We start from the raw sequence: 19960 nt of genomic DNA on the forward strand, positions 1-19960 counted from the left end.
TCCCTCTCGCGAGTCGCGACCAACTCAAAAGTTTTACTACATATTTGCCCATGGAAATGACCATTTTGCCACTACTCTAATTAATTTGCTCCAACTTTCCAACCGTAAGATTTAAGACAAATGCTGAGTCCCTCAAACACCCTTCTTTATTCAGGAAATCACAATGTTGCCAGTGCTGATCCAGTACCATATGGATCACATCACACTTTATGATTCTAACATTCGTATCTATCAGAATCCTTGAGATGTCATGAAACATGTGACTTATATATAGAGTCGTTGCATCAATTCCTTAATATAATTAATTGAGTCCATCTCTGTGTTTAATTCTAGCATGAAAGATAGAAATTATTAATGAGTCGCGCTCGAGTAATATTGAAATTTACATCGTTTCACATATTATTGATGTGAAGGTGCTCATAGAACCATTGATGCTTTTCACTCTCATCTCGATGAAAAGTATCTATGGTTCTGTATAGACTCATCCACGTCAACAATGTATGAAATGATGTAAATTTCAATGTTACTTCAGCTTTTCCATTATTAATAGGTGGATGGGAAAAATGTTATGGCTTTTTTATTGGCTTTGATAATTGGATCATTATCCAAATTGTAACAAAGTGCTTCAAATGATGCAAAATCCTATTTAGCATATCTATGCTTTCAATTGAAATTTTGGAGATAAACCGATTCAAGAACAATAAAGAAAGAAAATAAATAAAAATATAATCACACGAAGAAACACATAAATTTTATGTGGTACTTTCAAGATTGAGGTATGTTCACTGATCCACATTGATTCCATAGCAAATATTTCTACAAAATTGCATCTAAAAGAACCATGATTATCATATTGATGTTAGGTGATGGTCAAGAGTGCTTTTAGGGGTCTAAAGAGTATTTCTAGAAATCGTGCTGCATTTGGTGAAAATTATAAAATTTTCTTTCAAAAATCAAGTAATTTTCATTCCACCTAAGTTCACACATGAGTAAGAGCTAAAACCATGTCTAGGCAAGTTTAATTTCTAACATTTGCAGGAGTTTGGAAGGGGAAGGGATCCTCTATAGTGCCTTTTAATTTGTAGAGATTGACATCTTGAAAACATAATTAAACAACTCAACCTTGTGTGGATCATGGTGTAGATCATATTTGATTTTTTTCTTTTCTTTTTGTTGTTGTTGAAAAATAATAATTCTTTAAATCCTATGAAGGCTTTGAAGATGAACGGTCCATGACCTCCAATTTTTTAAAGAAATAAATTTTGTGGTCATGTAACGTGACTGTTCTTCAATCGACTGATATTACTAACAGTATTGTAGGGAAAACACACTACAGAGGATCTGCTCCAATTTAAAAAGGCCCGCAAGTACTGACTAACCATGCTTAGAAATTACTTTGAAGAGTACAAAGAAAAAGTGTCAACTTGTTGAATTAATTAGTTAGAATAATGATAAACTGAAACCCTCCCCTACCCTAACATACACGCCTGATGTGGCATGTGTTAGAACCATACATTTGTTAATATGTGCAATTGTGTATCCCGAGAAAAAATCTATAATTCTAGCACATGCCATATTAGGGGTGTATGTTGAAAAGGGGGGGGGGGGACTCAGAAAATCACGACGACTCGATTAATTAAAGGCTGTGAGTGTTGATGGCATGACTTGGTCGGGGGGGACTCAGAAAATCACGACTCAATTAATTAAAGGCTGCGAGTGTTGATGGCATGACTTGGTTTGAAATTTTCCTTCACCTACTAATCAACGACTAGTAATTAATTTCACATGCCTAGCAAATTAAAAAGAAAAGAAAAGAAAATTCAAAGCAACCAACCAAACTCAATGTAAAGGGTATATGTCAGTAAATTTCTTAGTAAACAAGGGTAAATTAGTAGCCTCACCACAATATAAACCCTCATGCACCACATATCTTTACATATAGAGCTTAGCAAAAAATTACTAGAGAGAAAGAATGGAAATATGGAAAGAAAAGAAAGTATCTGTAGTAACAAAAGAGATCAAAGCCAAAGCTGATGAATTTTTCCAAGGAGCTGAAGATTGTAAAGAAAGCGTCAAGAAGCTTCTTGAAGAAGTAGGTCTACCCAATGGTCTCCTTCCCTTAGACAACATAGAAGAATGTGGTCGTGTTAAGGATACTGGCTTTGTTTGGTTCAAACGAAATGTGAAGAAAGAACACAACTTTGAGAGTATTGGGAGACTTATCTCTTATGGAGCTGAAGTCACTGGCTTTGCTGAGAAGAATAGAATCAAGAAGATGACAGGAGTGAAGTCTAAGGAGTTAGGGATATGGGTCTCTATTAATGAAGTTTATGTTAACGATCCACCGAATGGGAAGATCACGTTCAAGGCTCCTGCTGGTCTGAGTAAGACTTTTCCTGTATCGGCCTTTGTGATCAAAGAAAATGATGTTGATGTGAAGGTAGAAGGCAAAGAAGGGAATGGAGTAGTAGTGGGGGAACAGTTGGTGAACTAAAGGCTTTTGTTACAAGTATTTTATATATTATGGGTTTAATTAGTTTTAATGTGATCAGTGTTCTAGATACCAGACCGAACCGGTGGTCCGACTGGATTTTACAATAAAATCGAGTAAACCTTGTTTTGTGAAAGTTATTTTTCTATGTTTACAATAATAAGATTTGATTACTCTTAGACAATTGATTATAAGAACTGTAACAAGGTTATATAAAGATAATAACTTGATGTATCACATTATGTTTTATTACAATACGTCATGGCAATACTCTCGTAGCACCATCTCTCCCAAATCCTTCAGATATACACAATACCTCACAAATTAAATCACATATATCAAGTAAGTTAGGATAAATTCTCGTGTATAGACAATAAAGGGGCATGAATTCAAATTATGAAGGGAGGCCCTAACCATTATACTTAAAACTCATTGGTTAATTTTACGTGAATTTTCATATTACAAAGAGTCAATTTTGTATTTAATGATAGATTTTTTGTTTTGTTTTTAAAGAATCTTTTCATGCTCAGCCAACGACATATCAACATAAATCACTTTTAGTAGTGATGTAATTTGAGGGGAACGAGAACATAATAAGTCAACTAAATGTTTTCCAAAATAGTGAAAACCACATCTTTGAAAAGTTGACAATGATGTGTTAAAATCCATCTTTTCAAATAAATGAACCTCAATGATTCAATTAATTGGTCAATTTTAAATTATTCAAATAAAGGTTGCCTGGCTAACCATCTTTTGGGAGAAATTGTCCAATGGACAAGGGGTGCAATTTAAAGAATTTCTCTTAACAACAAAAAACTTTTATCCTTCTAATTGGAAGTTTTTTTGGTAAATGCGCCAACCATATTCTAAGTAGACCTGATTCTAATTACAAACATCATTCTATCTCTTAATAATTTTTTTTAAAACATATATATATATATATATATATATATATATATATATATATATATATATATATATATTATATATATATATATATAGCTTTGCTTAGAAAATTTATCTATTTTTTCCATTCTATATTTTATTATAAGTCTTTGATAGTGTTGCAATTCAGTTTAATCGTTAACGTAATTTCTAACATGTAAATTTCTTAGTCAGTTTGTCTCTTTTCAATAATATCGCCTATGGAATGAATTTTGATTCCATGATGGAATTTGTGTGTCAAATTAACTTATGTGAAAGCATAACAAGATAGAGCAAAAGATAAAAATGAAAAACAATTACACAAAACAAGATTTATGTTGTTCGGTAGATTGTCTACATCCATGTAAGTTTGTGCATGATGGGCTAATAAAAACTTAGGATTTGTTGATGGCCCAACTAAGGACAGTAGGCCTAAGCTGAAATTTGGGCAAGTCCCCAATCTTCTCACATTTGCCAAGTTTCACCAAAGCTTTTGAGAGATTTGGTTTTGTTTTGGCCTTAATGGAGTGAAAGGATATGGATTTCAATTATGTCCCAACTGTGGTCTGACTCCTATTAAATGAGTTCTCTGATGTGGTTCCTTAAGAAACTACCACTCATATGGCCTCTATATTGTTGTTTAATGGGGCAAGTACAGCAATTAGTAGAGCCAAATTGTGATTGGACTATATGCTTTGAGCCAAATTAATTTTGTACAAAACGTTCTCATTATATTTGTTGTGTCGGTTGGAATGTAGTTGGAAGTGACGAGTACGTTAGATTAAAGATGTGGGCCTCAGTGATGAAGCACACCTGGATTGCAATAGTACACATGGGCCTGTTTTAGTGGTTTATTTTTGTAGAGAGATTCTATTACCACCCCAATTCTTGCTAACAACACCCCAATTCATATGAAATTAGAGTAAAAGGGATTTTATGATTTTCATTATGATGTATTGTGCACTTTGTTTCTTAGTTCTTCTTGAACTTACTCTACATTTCTATACATTTAATTTCATATTTTTATGAAAAATCTTAAATATTATTTGTATATAAAGTAGACAGTAATTCTGGGAGAAACTACTTTTTAAAAATTTTAAATAATTATTTATTTATAAAAAACTTAAATGTATGCAAACGATTTTGGTCTCAAATGTACAATAGAGGCTAGTGATCTCTAAGAAACTTTTTTTGTTACACCCATCTTGGTAGTAAAAACACAAATTTAATTTAGATCAAATATATCTTAGAAAAGTTGGATTATTATTTGAGAACATTTGTTGTTACACCAACTATTACATATAACACACCAAGATGTAAATAACCATTCTTCTTTTTTCTTCTTTTTTAAAGGATAAAGAGCAAAAATCCTCATTTTTTATTCTTCTATCAAGAGTATCTCTTAGAATATATGTTCTAGACTCTTTTATTAATGAGGGGAAGAGCTAAATGAAAGAGATATAAGAGTAACTCCAACACTGACTCTCCACCCCTAAACTATTATTTTGGATGGTTAAAAACCCTTTTTATGGTCTCCAATGCACTACCCATCTCTCTCTTCATTTTAGAAAGTGATATTTTCAATAACCATTTTAGAGGAGTTTGAGAATCTCTATTTTTTTACTCTAAAGACACTTTATGGCCATTGGAGGCAACTTCATGACAGTTGGGATGGTTTTACGATCGTTTGATTGAATTAAACAAAAAATGTTAATAGATAGTCATTTTGAATAACATGATTAGAGTGCATATGCACAACATAGCTATCCACAACATATTAGAGTGAATAACATGATTAGAGTGAATATCTAAAATAGCTATCCACAACATACGACTATCCATTATGGATAGCCATTTTAGATATTCCACTTGGAGTTGCTCTAACATCTCTTAAATTTTACTTGGGTTGAACATGAAATCATATTTGTTGGTGTATTATAAATAAAAATTTGAAAGATCACCATTTGAGAAGATGATGGATCGAGCAAAGTTATTAAACCCATGTTCATACAATATCAAGAAATCGATAATTTCGATTTCATCTGTGGATTGGAAGGTTTTCACCATACAAGTAAGAGTGTATAAGAGATAAAGCTTCGCTGGGTTTATTGAGAGGAACCAAATGTCCTGCTCCTTTAACTGTCACAAATGTTAGTCCTTCGTATTCAACTATTCTTCCTCCCACCTGCATTTATTTAATTATTAATATAATAAACATAAGATGATGAACATCAAACTATAATTTTCCTGATTTTCCCTATGTTTGTTATAGTCTTGTAATATTACGATTTATATAAATTACTATTATTATTATTTTTTTGAAAATTTCAAGTATATAATCTAATTTTATATCATATTTTGTCATTTAATATATTGTAAGGAGTTTTTGTAATTTAAATTATTAATTAAGCTAATTTTGAAGATAACTTAATAAAAAAATATTTTTGTAAATTATTAAAAGAGTCGTAATTTTCTGACTCCCCTTCTACTCTTACAACGTGGCATGTGACAAAACCATAGATTTTCTTTCCTAGGGATGCACATCCCCATAAACATGTGCTTTTGTGTATCACAAGAAAGAAAATCTACGATTCTATCACATGTCATGTCAGGAGAATAGATGGGGAGTCTGTCATAAGGGGAGTCGGAAAATCTTTATTCTTATTAAAGCTAACTAATATGATTATAGGGGTTGTGGGATTGTAATTTTATTCATGCTCATGAAAATGACCTTTGATAATAATAAGATTAAATGTAAAATTTGGTGGCATTTTTACTAATGCCACCCCAAGATGTAACATAATTCGGAGTTGCATTTGAATTGGGGAGGCATTAGAAAAAGTTGGTGTGGCAATTGAAATTCTATATCCTTAACTACGGCGACTCAAAATAACACATACTTCTTCTTTGAACAGTGCTACTTCAGTGTTATTTCAAGTCACTTTAGCATATATATATTTTTAAAGATTAAAAATGATCAGGATTCTCCTGATCAAATGATAATTGGTGCAGGGCCCACATAAAACAGAAAACAGACGGACCTGATTATTGTGATACCAAGAACGCCACGGAGCCTTTAGGGGCAGAGCCAAAGCTTCGGTCCAGTATCTGGAGCCAATCACAGGGACCCTTCCATCCGTGTCACCGCTGTTCATTTACAACACACACGAGTGCATCACATACATCATCATGTGATCATCAGTTGGACACACGTGATTATTTGACCAACTTTTTGTCAGTCTTTTGAGCTGTATCTAACAAAGTGATGTCTCTTCTTCTCTTCTATATCTTTACCGCGAGAATTTGAAATCTCGGCAACTTCTCCTTTAAGTTAAAACAGATCATATTATCATAACAATATATTGCACGGATGTTCCATGTTTTTGAATCGGATTTGAACCAAAAGACTGAGATCCAATAGACCCGATCCAATCCAAACAACTTGGCATCCCTGATGGACTCCATTAAGGGGATATATCCGTCAATAATCTATTATTTGGACCATTTTCTATTAATCTATGAACACCATCTAAAGAGAGAGTCCACAAAATATAAATATGCCTACTGGGTATTTATTTAACCCAAATCAAACCATAATCAAACACCGTTTTGTTATTGGAATCAATTAGAATTGGGTCTCTTAAAATCAAATTGATTGAGAATCAAAGTCGATAGTAACTAGTAAAAATATAGAATCAAAACCGTTTAGAGAGAAATTTTGAGAGCCAGAACCAAAAGCGATAAAAACTAGAATCGAAAAAAAGTAGTAATTTCGATCTTGATTCCTATATAAATCAAACCTGAACCAACCCATTGACACCCCTAGATAGACCTTGTATGTCTAAAAACATATATAATATGATTGATATACTTTTTTTCACACTTAAATATGGTGCAAAAAAGTTTAAACAATCCAAGGAAAAAATGAAAAATGCAAAGTTGGAGAGAACCTGTAGACCCATATCTTGAGGCCAGCTTTAATAAGTTTGGTGTAGATTGGTAGAATTGAAAAGACCGTAAAATTGTATGTGTTTAATATGGAATCACTGCAAACAATAAAATATAAGAAAATATAAAAAAAATGCATATAATAATATAAATAAGAAAACCTAAAGGGTTGGCTTAGTGGCAAGCCAAGCCTTGATATGCTCTTCAGGGAAGGTAGAAGTGTTCAAACCCCCATGAAACTATGAATTTCTTGGGGACACCTTCCAGGGTCCTGTTGACCGTCGACTCAACTAATTGCGCATATGACTTTTTGAAAGGGAGGTGTGAGTGACCGTTGTAATAGCAATATATGTAGGAGAATGCTAACGTCAAATACTTCATAAGGACATTAACGTTGTCTAACATTTTTTTTTCCAATAATACCCATTTTTATTTTGTCTTTTAGTGAAAAAGACAAGGTTGTATTGATCTTTTATACAATAAATACTATGACCATTTAAGTATTTTGAATTAAATATTTTTTGTTTTTTGGTAAATATTTTGGCAATCAATGCTAACATAATAAATGTATTTATTGTTAAAAAGATTAATATACCTTTGTCTTTTTCACTAAAAGGCAAAATAAAGAAAAATATTATTGAAAAAAGTGTTAGACAATGCTAACGTCCCCATAAGATCTTGATCATTAGTATTCCCCATATACATATAAAAAAAATGAGTAAATAAAATGAAATGTAAGTAAGTAAATTTACTTACTTGCAGACCTTCCACTTTCCACTAATATTTGCATGGAGAGAGAATTGAACATCAGCCCTATTGAGATATTCTTCGATGTATTTTGAAAAACATGGATCATAACCTCCTGGAATTCTCATTCTCCTCAACCCGTAGTTTCCTTCCTGTAATTAAATTTACTTCCCATCATTATTAATTAATTAATTAATTAATTAATTATCATATGTGATAATGTTGGAACTTGCACTATAGAATAATTTTTTTTTCTATATGGTCTAATACATTTAAGGCCAAATCATCGTAATTAATGATTTATATCACCTTAGAGTGGGAAGTCCCAACGTATCTCTTATCAACACCATCATCTACAAATGATGAAGATGTGTTATTAAGAAGACAAGTCGGGGCGTAGATATTGTAGATGTCGATCTCCCTGTATGGTAGAAAGACAGCATTCATAGCCTTGACACATTCGTCGGTCCAGTTTGAGAGCTTGAAGTCGCATACTTGTTTCACTTGTAAATAGATTTGATCTGATATAACTGCATGACTCCATGCATATTCCAATAATCCCTTGGAGTCATAATAGTCTTCGGTTTCAGGATTCCCCAACTGCAAATCATCCATTAATTACGCCAATTACATTCGTGATCAAATAAAGTACTTGTTCATTTATGGATTGCATGCATATATATATTAGAGATATTTACGAAAAAGTGATCAACTTTTGATGAATTTACGATTCTGACTCATTGTTCAAATTAATTATCAAAACTTGAACGATAACAAATTCGTAGGTTTTTGAAGTGACTATTTCACATGTTTAAATTGACAAATTGTCACCTTAAACCTGCAAAATAGTCACTTTGTTCTAATTTTTTTAATCAAAACGTGATTGTTCACGTTTTGGTAATTAAAATGAAAAGTGTTCGGAATGGTAAATAACTCATTTTCAGCTCATGAAATTGTAATTCACCCTATATATAATTAAAAAATTGAAGAGGATTTCCTTATATCAAATTGGGTGATCAATGGAACTTTTGGAATTTTAACATTTAAAAATGTATAATCCACTTGTGTCTAGGTTATTTTGTAGGTAGAATTAAAATTTCTGCATGGGCTTACATACTATGAACCCTTTGAGGTTGATAAATGGGTACTTCCCATCCTTGTTTCGGTCGTAAACGAGCTCGGCTAGTTGAGGCACATAGTGACCTACACACCAAAAAATAAAGAAAAAAGAAAGAATAATTCGATATTAGATAGAACTTCGATGACAACAATGATGATGGAATTAAATTATGAGGACTAAATTTTCTTACCTGCATAACTCTCCCCAGCTATAAAGAAATCATGGGCTGTAAACTGTGGAAATCTACTTAGCCAATTAACTAAGAAGTTGTATGCATCCTCAGCTAATTAGTGATCATTTACAAAATAAAAAATAAAAATGAAGGAGTCAATCCAATTGGCTAAAATTTTTTTTTTTAATTGATTATATATATTTGGGGGGGATTCAATTATTTATATATTACCCACAAACCCATCATCCAGTTTGGTGAGATCAGAGGATGTGTTGGTGTAAGAGAACCCTACTCCAATTGGGGATTCCACAAACAGCAAATTTGCTTCTGCAAGAAGGGGTAAAATGGTAATTTCAATAAAGACATGTAATGGCAGTAATGTAATTATCCTAAAATATTTTTTGTTTTTAGCCTTAAATTAAGATTCTTAAGATATCATCCCCTCATCCTTTTGTTTCAGATAACGCATTGATATGGACAAAATACTTATAAGAACAAGAGAGAAGATAGATAAATAAATAAATAAAGAGAGCTATTATTGCCACACCAAATTTTATTAATGCCACACTGATTCATATGTAAATCACCACAGAATTGCACACAGTTGGTGTGGCAATAGTAACTCTCATAAATAAATAAATAAATTAATAAATAAATAACCTTTATTCCAAGCATAATTATTGAACTCAAGGCCACCTCCATCTCTCTTTACCCTAAAAGGACCCAACTCAACAGCTGCACCATATCCTATAGATGAACAACCAGGACCTACAAAATAGAAAATAAATTAAATTAAATTAACAATTTAATAAGAACAATCATGATTAATCCTACCTATTTCATTACAAGAAAAACTAGCTTAAAAATAAAAATTCTAGAGTGGTTGGTATATTTAAGGAGTTATTTGTTTGGATTTAAGTTCAAATTTATAAAAATTGATTTTAAGAATCCATAGATTATAATCTCATTTAGGTGCACCATTTCTAGAAATCGATATTAGAATCTAGAATCAGAATCTCCTATACCCTTTTACTATAATTGTGATATATAATACATAATTGAACTTTAGTATAAAAATGCAAGAAACGGATCCTACCCATTTAGAATTTTAAGCAATTTCTGATTCTAATAATAATGAGATAATCACTTTTAATTTATAGTCCAAAAGAAACAAAATTTTAAGTTAGAATAAAGGACAGTTAGTAATTTGTAGTAAATGAAGAACACATACCTCCATTAAGCCAAAGAAGGAGAGGTTTATCGGATGGTTGAGATTGAGCTTCAAAGAACCAGTAGTAGAGGGCCCTTCCATGATCTTGATTAACATTGATGTAGCCTGAGAAGTGTGAGAATGATGAGTTATAAAGTTGTCCTGGAAGATTAATTACTCTATCAGATTCTTGGGTTTGTGTGTATGTTATTGATGGTTGAATAGTGATGATCAAATAAGAAAAAGAGAGAAGAAATATCAAGAGAAGATGTGATGTGGTCATTTCTTTCTTTCTTTCTCTCTCTCTCTCATAAATGTTACAAATATATGGAATCTATGTTCTGCAATCTACATATAAGAAGAGATTCATTCAAGGCAACAAGGGAGAGGACTCACGGGACAATTTTTCTTTATACGACAAAATAAAATAAAATAAATATCGTGAGATGTTGACGAATTATTATAATTACTTAATGGACCCTACAATAGGGACTTATTTTAAGAGACATTCTATTGCCAGACCATCTTTTACTATGAGCATACTAATAATTCATGTTATATCAAAGAAGACCAAATTCCGATACATTGTTCATTTTAATTCTTAAAACATGTTTTTTTTTCATTGAATTCGTCATTTTATAATCTATGAATTCACTAATACAACACTAGCGATCTCGCTGATAATTTATCTACAAATTCGTCATTTTATAATCTACGAATTCATTGATAAAATACTAGCGATCTCGTTGGTAATTTATCTACGAATTCGTTGATTATTAAAATGACAAATTCATTGGAGAGACATGTTCTGGGAATTAAAATGAATAGTGTACCAAAACCGGAATTTTGACATAAATTGTGCACGTTTCGGGAAAAAATCCAAAGAAGAATTTAACACATGGTGCTCTTATAAAAAATTTGATGTGGCAATAGAAGCTCAATTTTTAAAATGCACCCTGTGTTTTGTGGGTGGTACAATAACAACCCAATTGGTAAAAATCTTTCTTTTTAATGTCCCTCACCCTGATAAAATATCATACTCAAATAGTGGACAATTACAAGGCAACAATGGTCGAGATGAGCCATTCAAATCATCGAGCTCGAAAATTTTAATCTACTTTCCTTCTATATGGGTAAAAGATAAAATTGTTCTTTCAAGTTTGATGAAATAAGAAGGTTACTTATAATGAAAGAATGGTGTATTATTGACACAAATTCACACTATCTAATATTTCAAATTATAAATATTCTTAAATAGATCCATCCATACATTAAGGTTTTATTTTCATCTTTTTTATAAGCAAGTGGACATTTTTGACAACTTAACATGCTGACAGTAATTAAAATAATCAATCTATGATAATATAAAATAATTTTTACAGGTGAGAAATCATTTAGAAACGAAAAAATATGCAAAGACAAGAGCCCAAAAACAAAAACTACAAAACACACGCGCGCACACAAAAACAAACAAAAAAAACATTATGAACCAATACATAAGCAAACAAAAAAATATTCCAAGCTAGTTGGTTGAGGGCAGTTTACATCTATTCACGCACTTCATGTATGAAAGTTTGTTGGTTGACATCTCCCACCAAATCCTTTTACATAATCAACATTAAAGCCTGGGTAAAGAAACAAAATCATTAAAAGAAAAATTATATAGATCTTTTACAACGTTGGTGGGTTCAAGGCATTTTACGTCTATTCCCAGGCTTTTGATGTCAGAGTTCATTGCTTGCCATCTCCCATCAAATCCTTTCGCATGATCCTGCATTCCCGTGAACAATCCAGTCTGCTAGTCCTAGAATAACAAGCTTTCATAGGGATACAAAATTCCTTCAGAGGAAACTCAGATCACAGATTGCCTAAAGATCTCTGCAACTTTAATCGGACTTAGCACCACTTTGGAGTGCAGAAGCATGTTACATGCAATATATGCTGAGATGGGCAACACCCATTTAAGCATTTTTGGGATTGACACATCCATGGAATAATAGAAGTGAAATTGAAACGATTAGCAAGCCAGAGAGCTAATGTATCTGGTTGAAAAGAGGCACAACTTATATTCAGCAGAGAGTGAAGGTACTAGATTTTATATAGTACTATAAAGAAGAGCATTCAGAGGCTTAATTCAAGAGGCTGGAGAACCAGATCAGCGTCTTCGTCTTCAGCGTGTGTCCCCTTTTTGAGTGAAAAAGGTCGGAGGCTAAATCTCAATAAGCGGCTTAATGGGTCCTGCAGACCCTCCATTTCGTAATGTCCGAACCGCCAGTCTCTTTGGACATAAGGTCTCCATATGGGTTTATCAAGGCCTCCTGTTAAAATTGGTAAACAGTTGGCGACACAAGTAAAAAAAAAACAAAAGAAAAATATATAATCCAAGTCCGAGCATTATAGATGGTAGTTACCAGTTATAAATGCAGTACAAGAGGAAAGATTAATCTCTACCATGGATTCTATATCAAGTTAAATCACGTAAAATGATAGTAGTGACGTACCCGCATACATAAAACCATGTTTATTAACCGCTCGGTAAAATGGTCGTGGTTTTTGCTCTTTAGCAGCTCTCTGGAGTTCAGTCCAAGCACGCGCTCTATCTTGCCTTGTAATTTTCCCAGTGGTCACCACCTGAAAGTAAGATGGCATCAAAACTGTGACCGAACATCACAAATAATTCTTATGGAAGGGAAAAAGAACACAAAAAATGAACAATAAGAACACAGGAAAAGAACAAAATTCACGTAGAACCCCATTAAGAGTTGTTACCCTAGAAAACAAATTGTATGAAGGGCGTGGTATGCGTGCAAGATCATTGGCGCGATCAACAGCTACAAGTCCAAATTTGGGACCGTACCCATCAGCCCATTCCCAATTATCTGAAATAGTCCAGAACAGGTAACCAAGTATGGGAACACCCTGTAAAACCGTAAACATGTTAACAACCTATCAGCATACACAGAGGACATATATCCATCCAAAGAACTGTCCAAAAAAGTGGTTTGGAGTGAAAACCATTGTCATGGCAGCATATACAGCCAGCAAATGCTCCAACAAGTACGGCCGTCGGATCAAGTCAGTCTCATCAGAAACCCCATTTTCACTAATGATGAAGGGTAATTTTAGGTGCTTGTATCTCTCGTGGAACTGAAGCAACACCCGGAACAAGCCATCGGGGTAAACCCCACGCCCGGATTCACTGTATTCGTCACTCTCCACAAGCTTCAATCCAGCTCCAGAGATGACTTCCTGAGACCAGAAACACAAATGCTACGAGGTAAAACTAGATCCATATAATGGAATGCAAGGACCGCTTTAATGATTTCTCCCTATATTGGAGAAGTAACAACCTGTCCGTAGTAGTTTATCCCTATGAAATCCAGCTTCTCACAGATACTATCTATATAGGGGAAAATGGTCAAGGAGTTAGCTAGTGAAACAGCAGCAACGTCGAAGAGACCATATGGACGCATAAATGAAACATGATGAGCAACTCCAACAATTGCCTTTGACAAGGAACTTCTGCCAAGCAAACACATCAATGAGATCTCCAACATCAAAAGGTGTCACGCATTGGATGATGTAACCATCAGACTCATCACATTCATTTGGAAGGATGGAAAGAGAAAATTGACGTAAATCAAGTTAAGACCGACCTATGGCCTAATCGGTATCAAAAAGTCAATCAAGCAGATGGTTAAAAATTATTTTAAGGCATCATATTTGGTCCCTAGGTGGGACTCGATGAATGGTGGGTCCCACCACCTTTTAGCGGTCTAAAGTAAAACTAACTTACATTTGCTCAATATTCCATCCATTTTTTTTATCTGAAATTTCTTACAGAATTCCTTTTTCGCTGAGTTACTGGTTTGTAGATCCAATCCTAGAAAATGCAAGGAAATGATATAAAAAACCTTTGCCCATGTATATAGTCATAGGCCTTCGAGTGTGCAATGGCCATATGATGCATAGCTTGCATAAAAACACCAGTTGGTAGAGCAGATGTTGCAACCTCTAGCGTATCAGGATTACCACCAGGCCAAGCACCTGCACAGTAAGTTAGCAAGGCAAAAACATGAGGCTCATTAAAAGTTATCCAGTAGTCAACCAACTCTGACACGTCATCAACAACAAGCCTGCACCAAATAAAGAAAATTTTAGTAATTTTAAGAGTACATAAAATTGGTGGTAAAGTAAATAATGAGCTAAACCACACAGTACAACAGAAGACCCTTTAAGTAATTTACAAGATGTTAACCACAGAATACAATGGCATCAAAGAAATGGAAATATACAAGTACAACTTAAACTATCTTGTGCTGTCATGCTTGGAACCAAGTACCGTATAAAGAGGATATAACATTCCTTGATTTTATCTTCATTGTCCTAATAGCTTGTGAAATGGAAACCATACAGAGTCGACATGTCTCAGCTGAGTTGTCTCAGTTTCCAGCCAACTGAGTGGAAAGATCTACAAGTCTAAGGGACTCAACCAAATTCAAAATGAATTGGCTGAGACTGACTCCCATCTTACTATTCAACTTACTAGCATTAACTGAGTCACACAAGGGTTTCTAGCTTAACTAAAATCACAGCCTAACATTTTTCCATGTCTAGTACAATCAGCTGGTGGGTATAAATATAATTCAAGTTGGTTTTGATTGAAGATACACTTGAAACAGCAAGCTTTGCACAGAAATGTTTCAACATGGACGCATACGTTGAAATATGTCCAGATGCACTTTGACATGTCTGGAAGTACTCCAAAATGATATAACATGTGGTGTTGCTTACAGCAAAAGACGGAACTAATCTACACTACAAAAACTTGAAATTGATAAAATGAAAAACTGATCAACAAGCAAGAAACTAACCTTGTAAAATCCATAAAATAATCAATGGTTTTCTCAAGCTTCCATCCTCCATATTCTCCAGCCCATGGAGGAAGTGAGTGGTGGAACAAAGTTAGCATCACCTTCATTCCATATGAGCGAACCCTTTGTATGATCCATTTATATCGCTCCAGTGCTGCATAATTAACCTATGTCATGCCAAAAAATAAAATAAAATATCATCAAAATTTATCTCTAAATAGGATAACCAATAAATAACACCACATCCTTTGTCTGGTGTCTAGAAACCAATTCTATTGGATGGACACAAGGAACATCAAGAAGCATTTTAAATTAGAAAAATATAAACCAGACTTACACTTTCTTTAAGTCCTTTGAGTGGTTCCTCAGGCATTATTCTTGACCAATCTATTCCCATTCTGAATACACTGACTCCAGTATCTTTAGCAAGCTTCAATTCAGTATCAGGATTAGACCAAAATCGTAGTCTCTCCTCCCTGAAAATGATTCGAGGCCCAAATTAATCCAATTCTTCATTTGTCAGCAACCTACTTAAGAACATCATTGTAAAGCAATTATATCTTAAATCTCAAAGGTAATTAGAAAACCTCATGGAGTGTCAACTTCATAACTAATTACATCCTGTCATGCATTCAACTCAGATGCTCATATGATACAACAATAAGAACTCAAACTTACGGGTGAGGAACATTATGCCAAGCGGCTACATTATGACTACATTCGCTTGTTGCAGGTTCTTCTTCCTCCTCCAAGTACTTCTCAAACCCTCTAATCATGGCTTCCATGGCTATCTTAAGAGGCTTCTTCTTCTTTTTAGTTCTTTCTGATTCCTTTGCAGGTAAATGAGCCTGCTGGGAACCACCATCACCAATAGCTGAAGCCATTAATGCATATGATGTCTGTGGATTCTGCACCTCACTTGAGTCATCACAGGGGTGTTCCTCTGCAAACTGAAGCCAAGCATCATTGAGTCTGTCTTCAACATGGGCTGGTGCTGTTGCTAATCCAAAGAAGAACCCATTCTCTATGCTGTTTTCCTCCTCTACAGAGATTCATACAAACATTATAACTATTTTTTTTCCTGTTTAAGATAGGCATAAGGGTGAAGGAGGGGTTTTGATCTTGGGTCTGTGGTATTGCACCACAGAGACATTACCACCTCACTGAGGTGGCACCTTCAAACATTATAAAATTTACGTCAAGGGTTGTCCTCAAACATCATAATTTATTTATTTATTTTTCTTTTTGATAGGCGTAAGGGTGAAGGAGGGGTTTTGATCTCAAGTCTATGGTACTGCCACGCAGAGAAATTACCACCTCACCGAGGTGGCACATTCAAACATCATAAATTTACGACAAGCCCCTCACCCCTTCTTTCATTAAGCAACACAAAATTCTGATATTTAGTAAAATAGAACAGAGGAGAAAACATGTCAAATTTCAAAGTTATGATACAAGATTGAATTAAGTATCTGGGTACAGCACCCCACCCGGTTTTTCCTTCCCCAAGTTCATTTGATGGTGCCCACGATTTTCTAATAAAAAAAGGTTTTCCAGATAGACATTCACAGACTTGTTTACTGGATTGTGGTGAATTTTTCTCTCTTTGTGGAGGGGCTGAAATGGCCAACCCAAACTTTCCGTCTGATGGCCAATCCTATGAATGGACCACGTTGACAGTGTCTTGATCCATGTCATGCACATACACTATATCACAGGTTGTGCAACCCCCCCCCCCCCCCCCCCGTGTCCAATAAAATAATAATAATAATAAAATTGCATATACTGAATTTTTAAATAGGAAAAAATGGTCGAAAGGGATGAGTGTCTTTGTTGCATTGTATCATGCTATCAGGATGGAACTTTCTGCATAGAGAGATGCAGAGGTGCGGAGAAGCATGAATTCCTTCAGTCTGCCACCTCACTTCCATGTGTATAGGAAACCCCCGCCAATTCAACAATGAGGTTTGGAGTGTTGCTCCAAAAAACTCGTCTCCATTTCAAAATGGAGATTTGGGTTGTCAATTGGTTTTCGGACTTGGTTTCACTAACTAGGTTTTTAATTAAGGGGGTTATAACAAGTTTCTTTGGGCACAGAAGAATGTAAAGATGTAGAACTGATGGAGTTTCAGTCATATACCCAATGTATGAGAAGAAGAAATTTATTAAAACATACCAAATAATTCTACTTATAGATAGATCCAATGGGAAGACAAACACATTCAAACCAAAAAACAATTGACTTGGACCAACTGAAGACGAGATGGATTGAATAAAAATGCCATTACTTACAAAAAAAAAATTTATACATCATCATCAAAACCTTATTCCAACAAGCTATGAACAACTTAAAGTATTAAACTATCATGTACCTCCTCCATTCAATTCAATCAAAAACCACATCTTCTGTTAATTCAAGAGTCCTTAAAATCTGCGTTCACTACCCCAATCCATGACAGTTTTAGTCTTCCTATCAGTCTTTTAAATCCTTCAACTTGCACACGACTTATAGCATCTTACTTGCACATGACCAAACCATCTCAATCAACTTTCCCTTACTTTATTATCTAGTGAGATTACTCTTATTTCATGAAATAATTCTTTTATATTTTTAGTATTTCCACTCATTTATCTCAATATTCTCATCTATATTAGGCTTATCTGTCAAAAATATTATTTTTTGATTGCCCAACATTCAGTTCTATAAGCAAAGCCGGTCTTATTATCGTCTTATAAAATTTACCTTCAATTTGAATGAGATGCATCAACGGTTTACTACAGGAGTACACCTCCACTTTAACAACTATGGGCGCAACATTTTCCTCAACCAACTGACTTTATTAATGAGAAATTCTATTGCCACATCAGCATTTACTAACAACCCACCAATCCTTTTTGAAATTAAGCAATTCTTTAAATATGGATTGGCGTATTATAAGTAAAAGTGGGTGTGTTAATAGCAGCTCTCTTATTAATTCCTACTTTTTTATGAGTAAGCTAGACTTGAACTTTGGGTTTCAAAGATTCTACAATCACCTCCAAAATACCCATAAAATAAATACAGGTGATAACAAATTAGGGTTTCATCTACTCAGCTGATCCACATATACTTTTTAAACCACTAAATTTCTGCATTTCTATGTTTCTGAAGTTCGTTTAATCAACAAGTCCACGAAATCAATCTCATGGTTGGAAAGCTAAGAAATTAGGGTTTAGGGTTTGAAGAGAAGAGTTACCATTGGTGGAGTTGATATCAAAAACAGCTAGTGTGTCAGAAGATTCATCAATAGGAGATCGGAATGGCCGGAGATTCTTTCTCCGGTACCTTGAGAAGGAGAAAGCATTGGCTGCGACGGTGACTGTGACTAAGACTCCAGCGAGTTTTGTCGCCAACACGAACAAAGGCAAGAACGCCATGGAAACAACAGCGTTCGAAAGAGAGACTCAGACCAAGAGAGACAAAAAGATAAGAAAGAATCGTGATTTCCGAACTCTCTTTTTTCATACGCTCTTCATACGCTTCCTGACCTGACAGTTTAAAAATCATAAATCTTTTTATTGAGTATCCCGAAGCAAAGGATCTACGGTTCTGTGATGAGAGTGTAAGCAAAATGAGTCCGGTTATGTTTATAAAGTACCCCCACGTGTAAAACAAACGTGGCAAGTGTGAACCACCTCTCTAATGTATCTCTTCTTCTCTCTCTCTCTCTCTTTTTCTTTGTAACCTACCCCTTTCTTAAAAGGTTTCGATTAAAAATCATAATACCTTAAAATTCATTTGAGTTAAAGTAATTTATATGAGAAATTTTGTGTGTGAAATATTTTGTTTGATATGTTAATAGTGGATCATTTTTACAATGTTCAGTGGATACCTACAAGTCTTTTACATATATATTTGATACTAAGATATCGACTATAAGGAAATTTTGTTCAGTAGGTGCCTATCAAATATATTTTGTAATGTTCCATACGCACCTATCGAATCAATTAAAATAAGTTCAATCTAAATCAATCGAACAAAATCTATCAAAAATCTTCGATCTAAAATTGTTAGGGACCAACTAGTTGCACACCACTAACTGTTGGTTGCATGCCTACCTTAACAAATCTTTTATTTATTTTTATTTTTATAACATTTATTTTAACCTACTACTTGCAATACTCCAATGCCTAATTTTTTCAGGGTTTAAATTTTATTTTAATTTGTAATTTTGTATTCTTTACTTGTATTCTACTTTGATCGTGTTTTGTGATTGATTTTGTTCGTGTTCTCTTTGGCTCTAACTTAATTAAGGCACTAAATTTCTAATATTTGTTTAGAATTAAAAATAAATCTATGTATTTTAAGAGAACATAACTATACCCACATCCCTTAATCTCACATAACACTCAACCCATATGGGTCAAGTAATCCATTTCAACCCCTTTTTTACTAAGGTTACCTTCCCTATATCTCATTCACAAACTTCAAGTC

General features: G+C 33.9%; 3 protein-coding genes across 5 annotated transcripts; 1 reads left to right on the forward strand and 2 right to left on the reverse strand.

Moving 5' to 3' along the window:
* Positions 1 to 1972: 1972 nt before the first annotated feature.
* LOC147402576 (uncharacterized) lies at positions 1973 to 2494 on the forward strand. The gene has a single exon (XM_086444501.1). The coding sequence runs from the start codon at positions 1973 to 1975 to the stop codon at positions 2492 to 2494; it is 522 nt and encodes a 173-aa protein (XP_086300627.1).
* A 2884-nt stretch (positions 2495 to 5378) lies between these two features.
* On the reverse strand, positions 5379 to 10991 carry SCPL33 (serine carboxypeptidase-like 33). 3 transcript variants are annotated; one of them, XM_086444276.1, is made up of 10 exons: positions 10634 to 10988; positions 10063 to 10170; positions 9634 to 9729; positions 9421 to 9513; positions 9228 to 9313; positions 8420 to 8710; positions 8120 to 8262; positions 7366 to 7461; positions 6457 to 6562; positions 5379 to 5600 (listed from the first exon to the last, which is right to left on the reverse strand). In XM_086444276.1, exons 1-10 carry the CDS (start codon positions 10893 to 10895, stop codon positions 5454 to 5456), a joined length of 1428 nt encoding a protein of 475 aa, XP_086300402.1. In that variant the 5' UTR covers positions 10896 to 10988; the 3' UTR covers positions 5379 to 5453. The 3 variants fall into 3 exon arrangements, with proteins under 3 accessions (XP_086300402.1, XP_086300403.1, XP_086300404.1); XM_086444277.1 differs by lacking the exon at positions 7366 to 7461 and having other exon boundaries at positions 10634 to 10991; XM_086444278.1 differs by lacking the exons at positions 5379 to 5600; positions 6457 to 6562 and adding an exon at positions 6566 to 6739 and having other exon boundaries at positions 10634 to 10990.
* A 958-nt stretch (positions 10992 to 11949) lies between these two features.
* SFR2 (Glycosyl hydrolase superfamily protein) lies at positions 11950 to 19120 on the reverse strand. Its single transcript, XM_086444275.1, has 10 exons — positions 18723 to 19120; positions 16165 to 16528; positions 15824 to 15962; positions 15487 to 15653; positions 14527 to 14748; positions 13963 to 14134; positions 13628 to 13861; positions 13382 to 13531; positions 13114 to 13243; positions 11950 to 12930 (listed from the first exon to the last, which is right to left on the reverse strand). The coding sequence occupies exons 1-10, from the start codon at positions 18901 to 18903 to the stop codon at positions 12734 to 12736; spliced, it is 1956 nt and encodes a 651-aa protein (XP_086300401.1). The 5' UTR covers positions 18904 to 19120; the 3' UTR covers positions 11950 to 12733.
* Between the last annotated feature and the right edge of the window lie 840 nt (positions 19121 to 19960).

Source organism: Akebia trifoliata, chromosome 5 (genome assembly GCF_017979445.1).
Source record: "Akebia trifoliata isolate Shusen 1 chromosome 5, ASM1797944v1, whole genome shotgun sequence".
NCBI classification, from domain to species: Eukaryota; Viridiplantae; Streptophyta; class Magnoliopsida; order Ranunculales; family Lardizabalaceae; genus Akebia; species Akebia trifoliata.

Bases quoted from the DNA above. Each gene is read 5' to 3' on its own strand.
- SCPL33 (XM_086444276.1), bottom strand. From the start codon at position 10,895: ATGACCACATCACATCTTCTCTTGATATTTCTTCTCTCTTTTTCTTAT. The intron at 9,730-10,062 runs GTTATTTATTTA...CCCTTCTTGCAG, and splicing joins TAATTATGCTTGGAATAAAG to AAGCAAATTTGCTGTTTGTG. The intron at 9,514-9,633 runs GTAATATATAAA...ATCACTAATTAG, and splicing joins ACTGGATGATGGGTTTGTGG to CTGAGGATGCATACAACTTC.
- SFR2 (XM_086444275.1), bottom strand. From the start codon at position 18,903: ATGGCGTTCTTGCCTTTGTTCGTGTTGGCGACAAAACTCGCTGGAGTC. The intron at 14,135-14,526 runs GTTTTTTATATC...TTTGCTTGGCAG, and splicing joins GACTATATACATGGGCAAAG to AAGTTCCTTGTCAAAGGCAA. The intron at 13,862-13,962 runs GTTGTTACTTCT...TTCTGGTCTCAG, and splicing joins GGATAAACTACTACGGACAG to GAAGTCATCTCTGGAGCTGG.
- LOC147402576 (XM_086444501.1), top strand. From the start codon at position 1,973: ATGGAAATATGGAAAGAAAAGAAAGTATCTGTAGTAACAAAAGAGATC.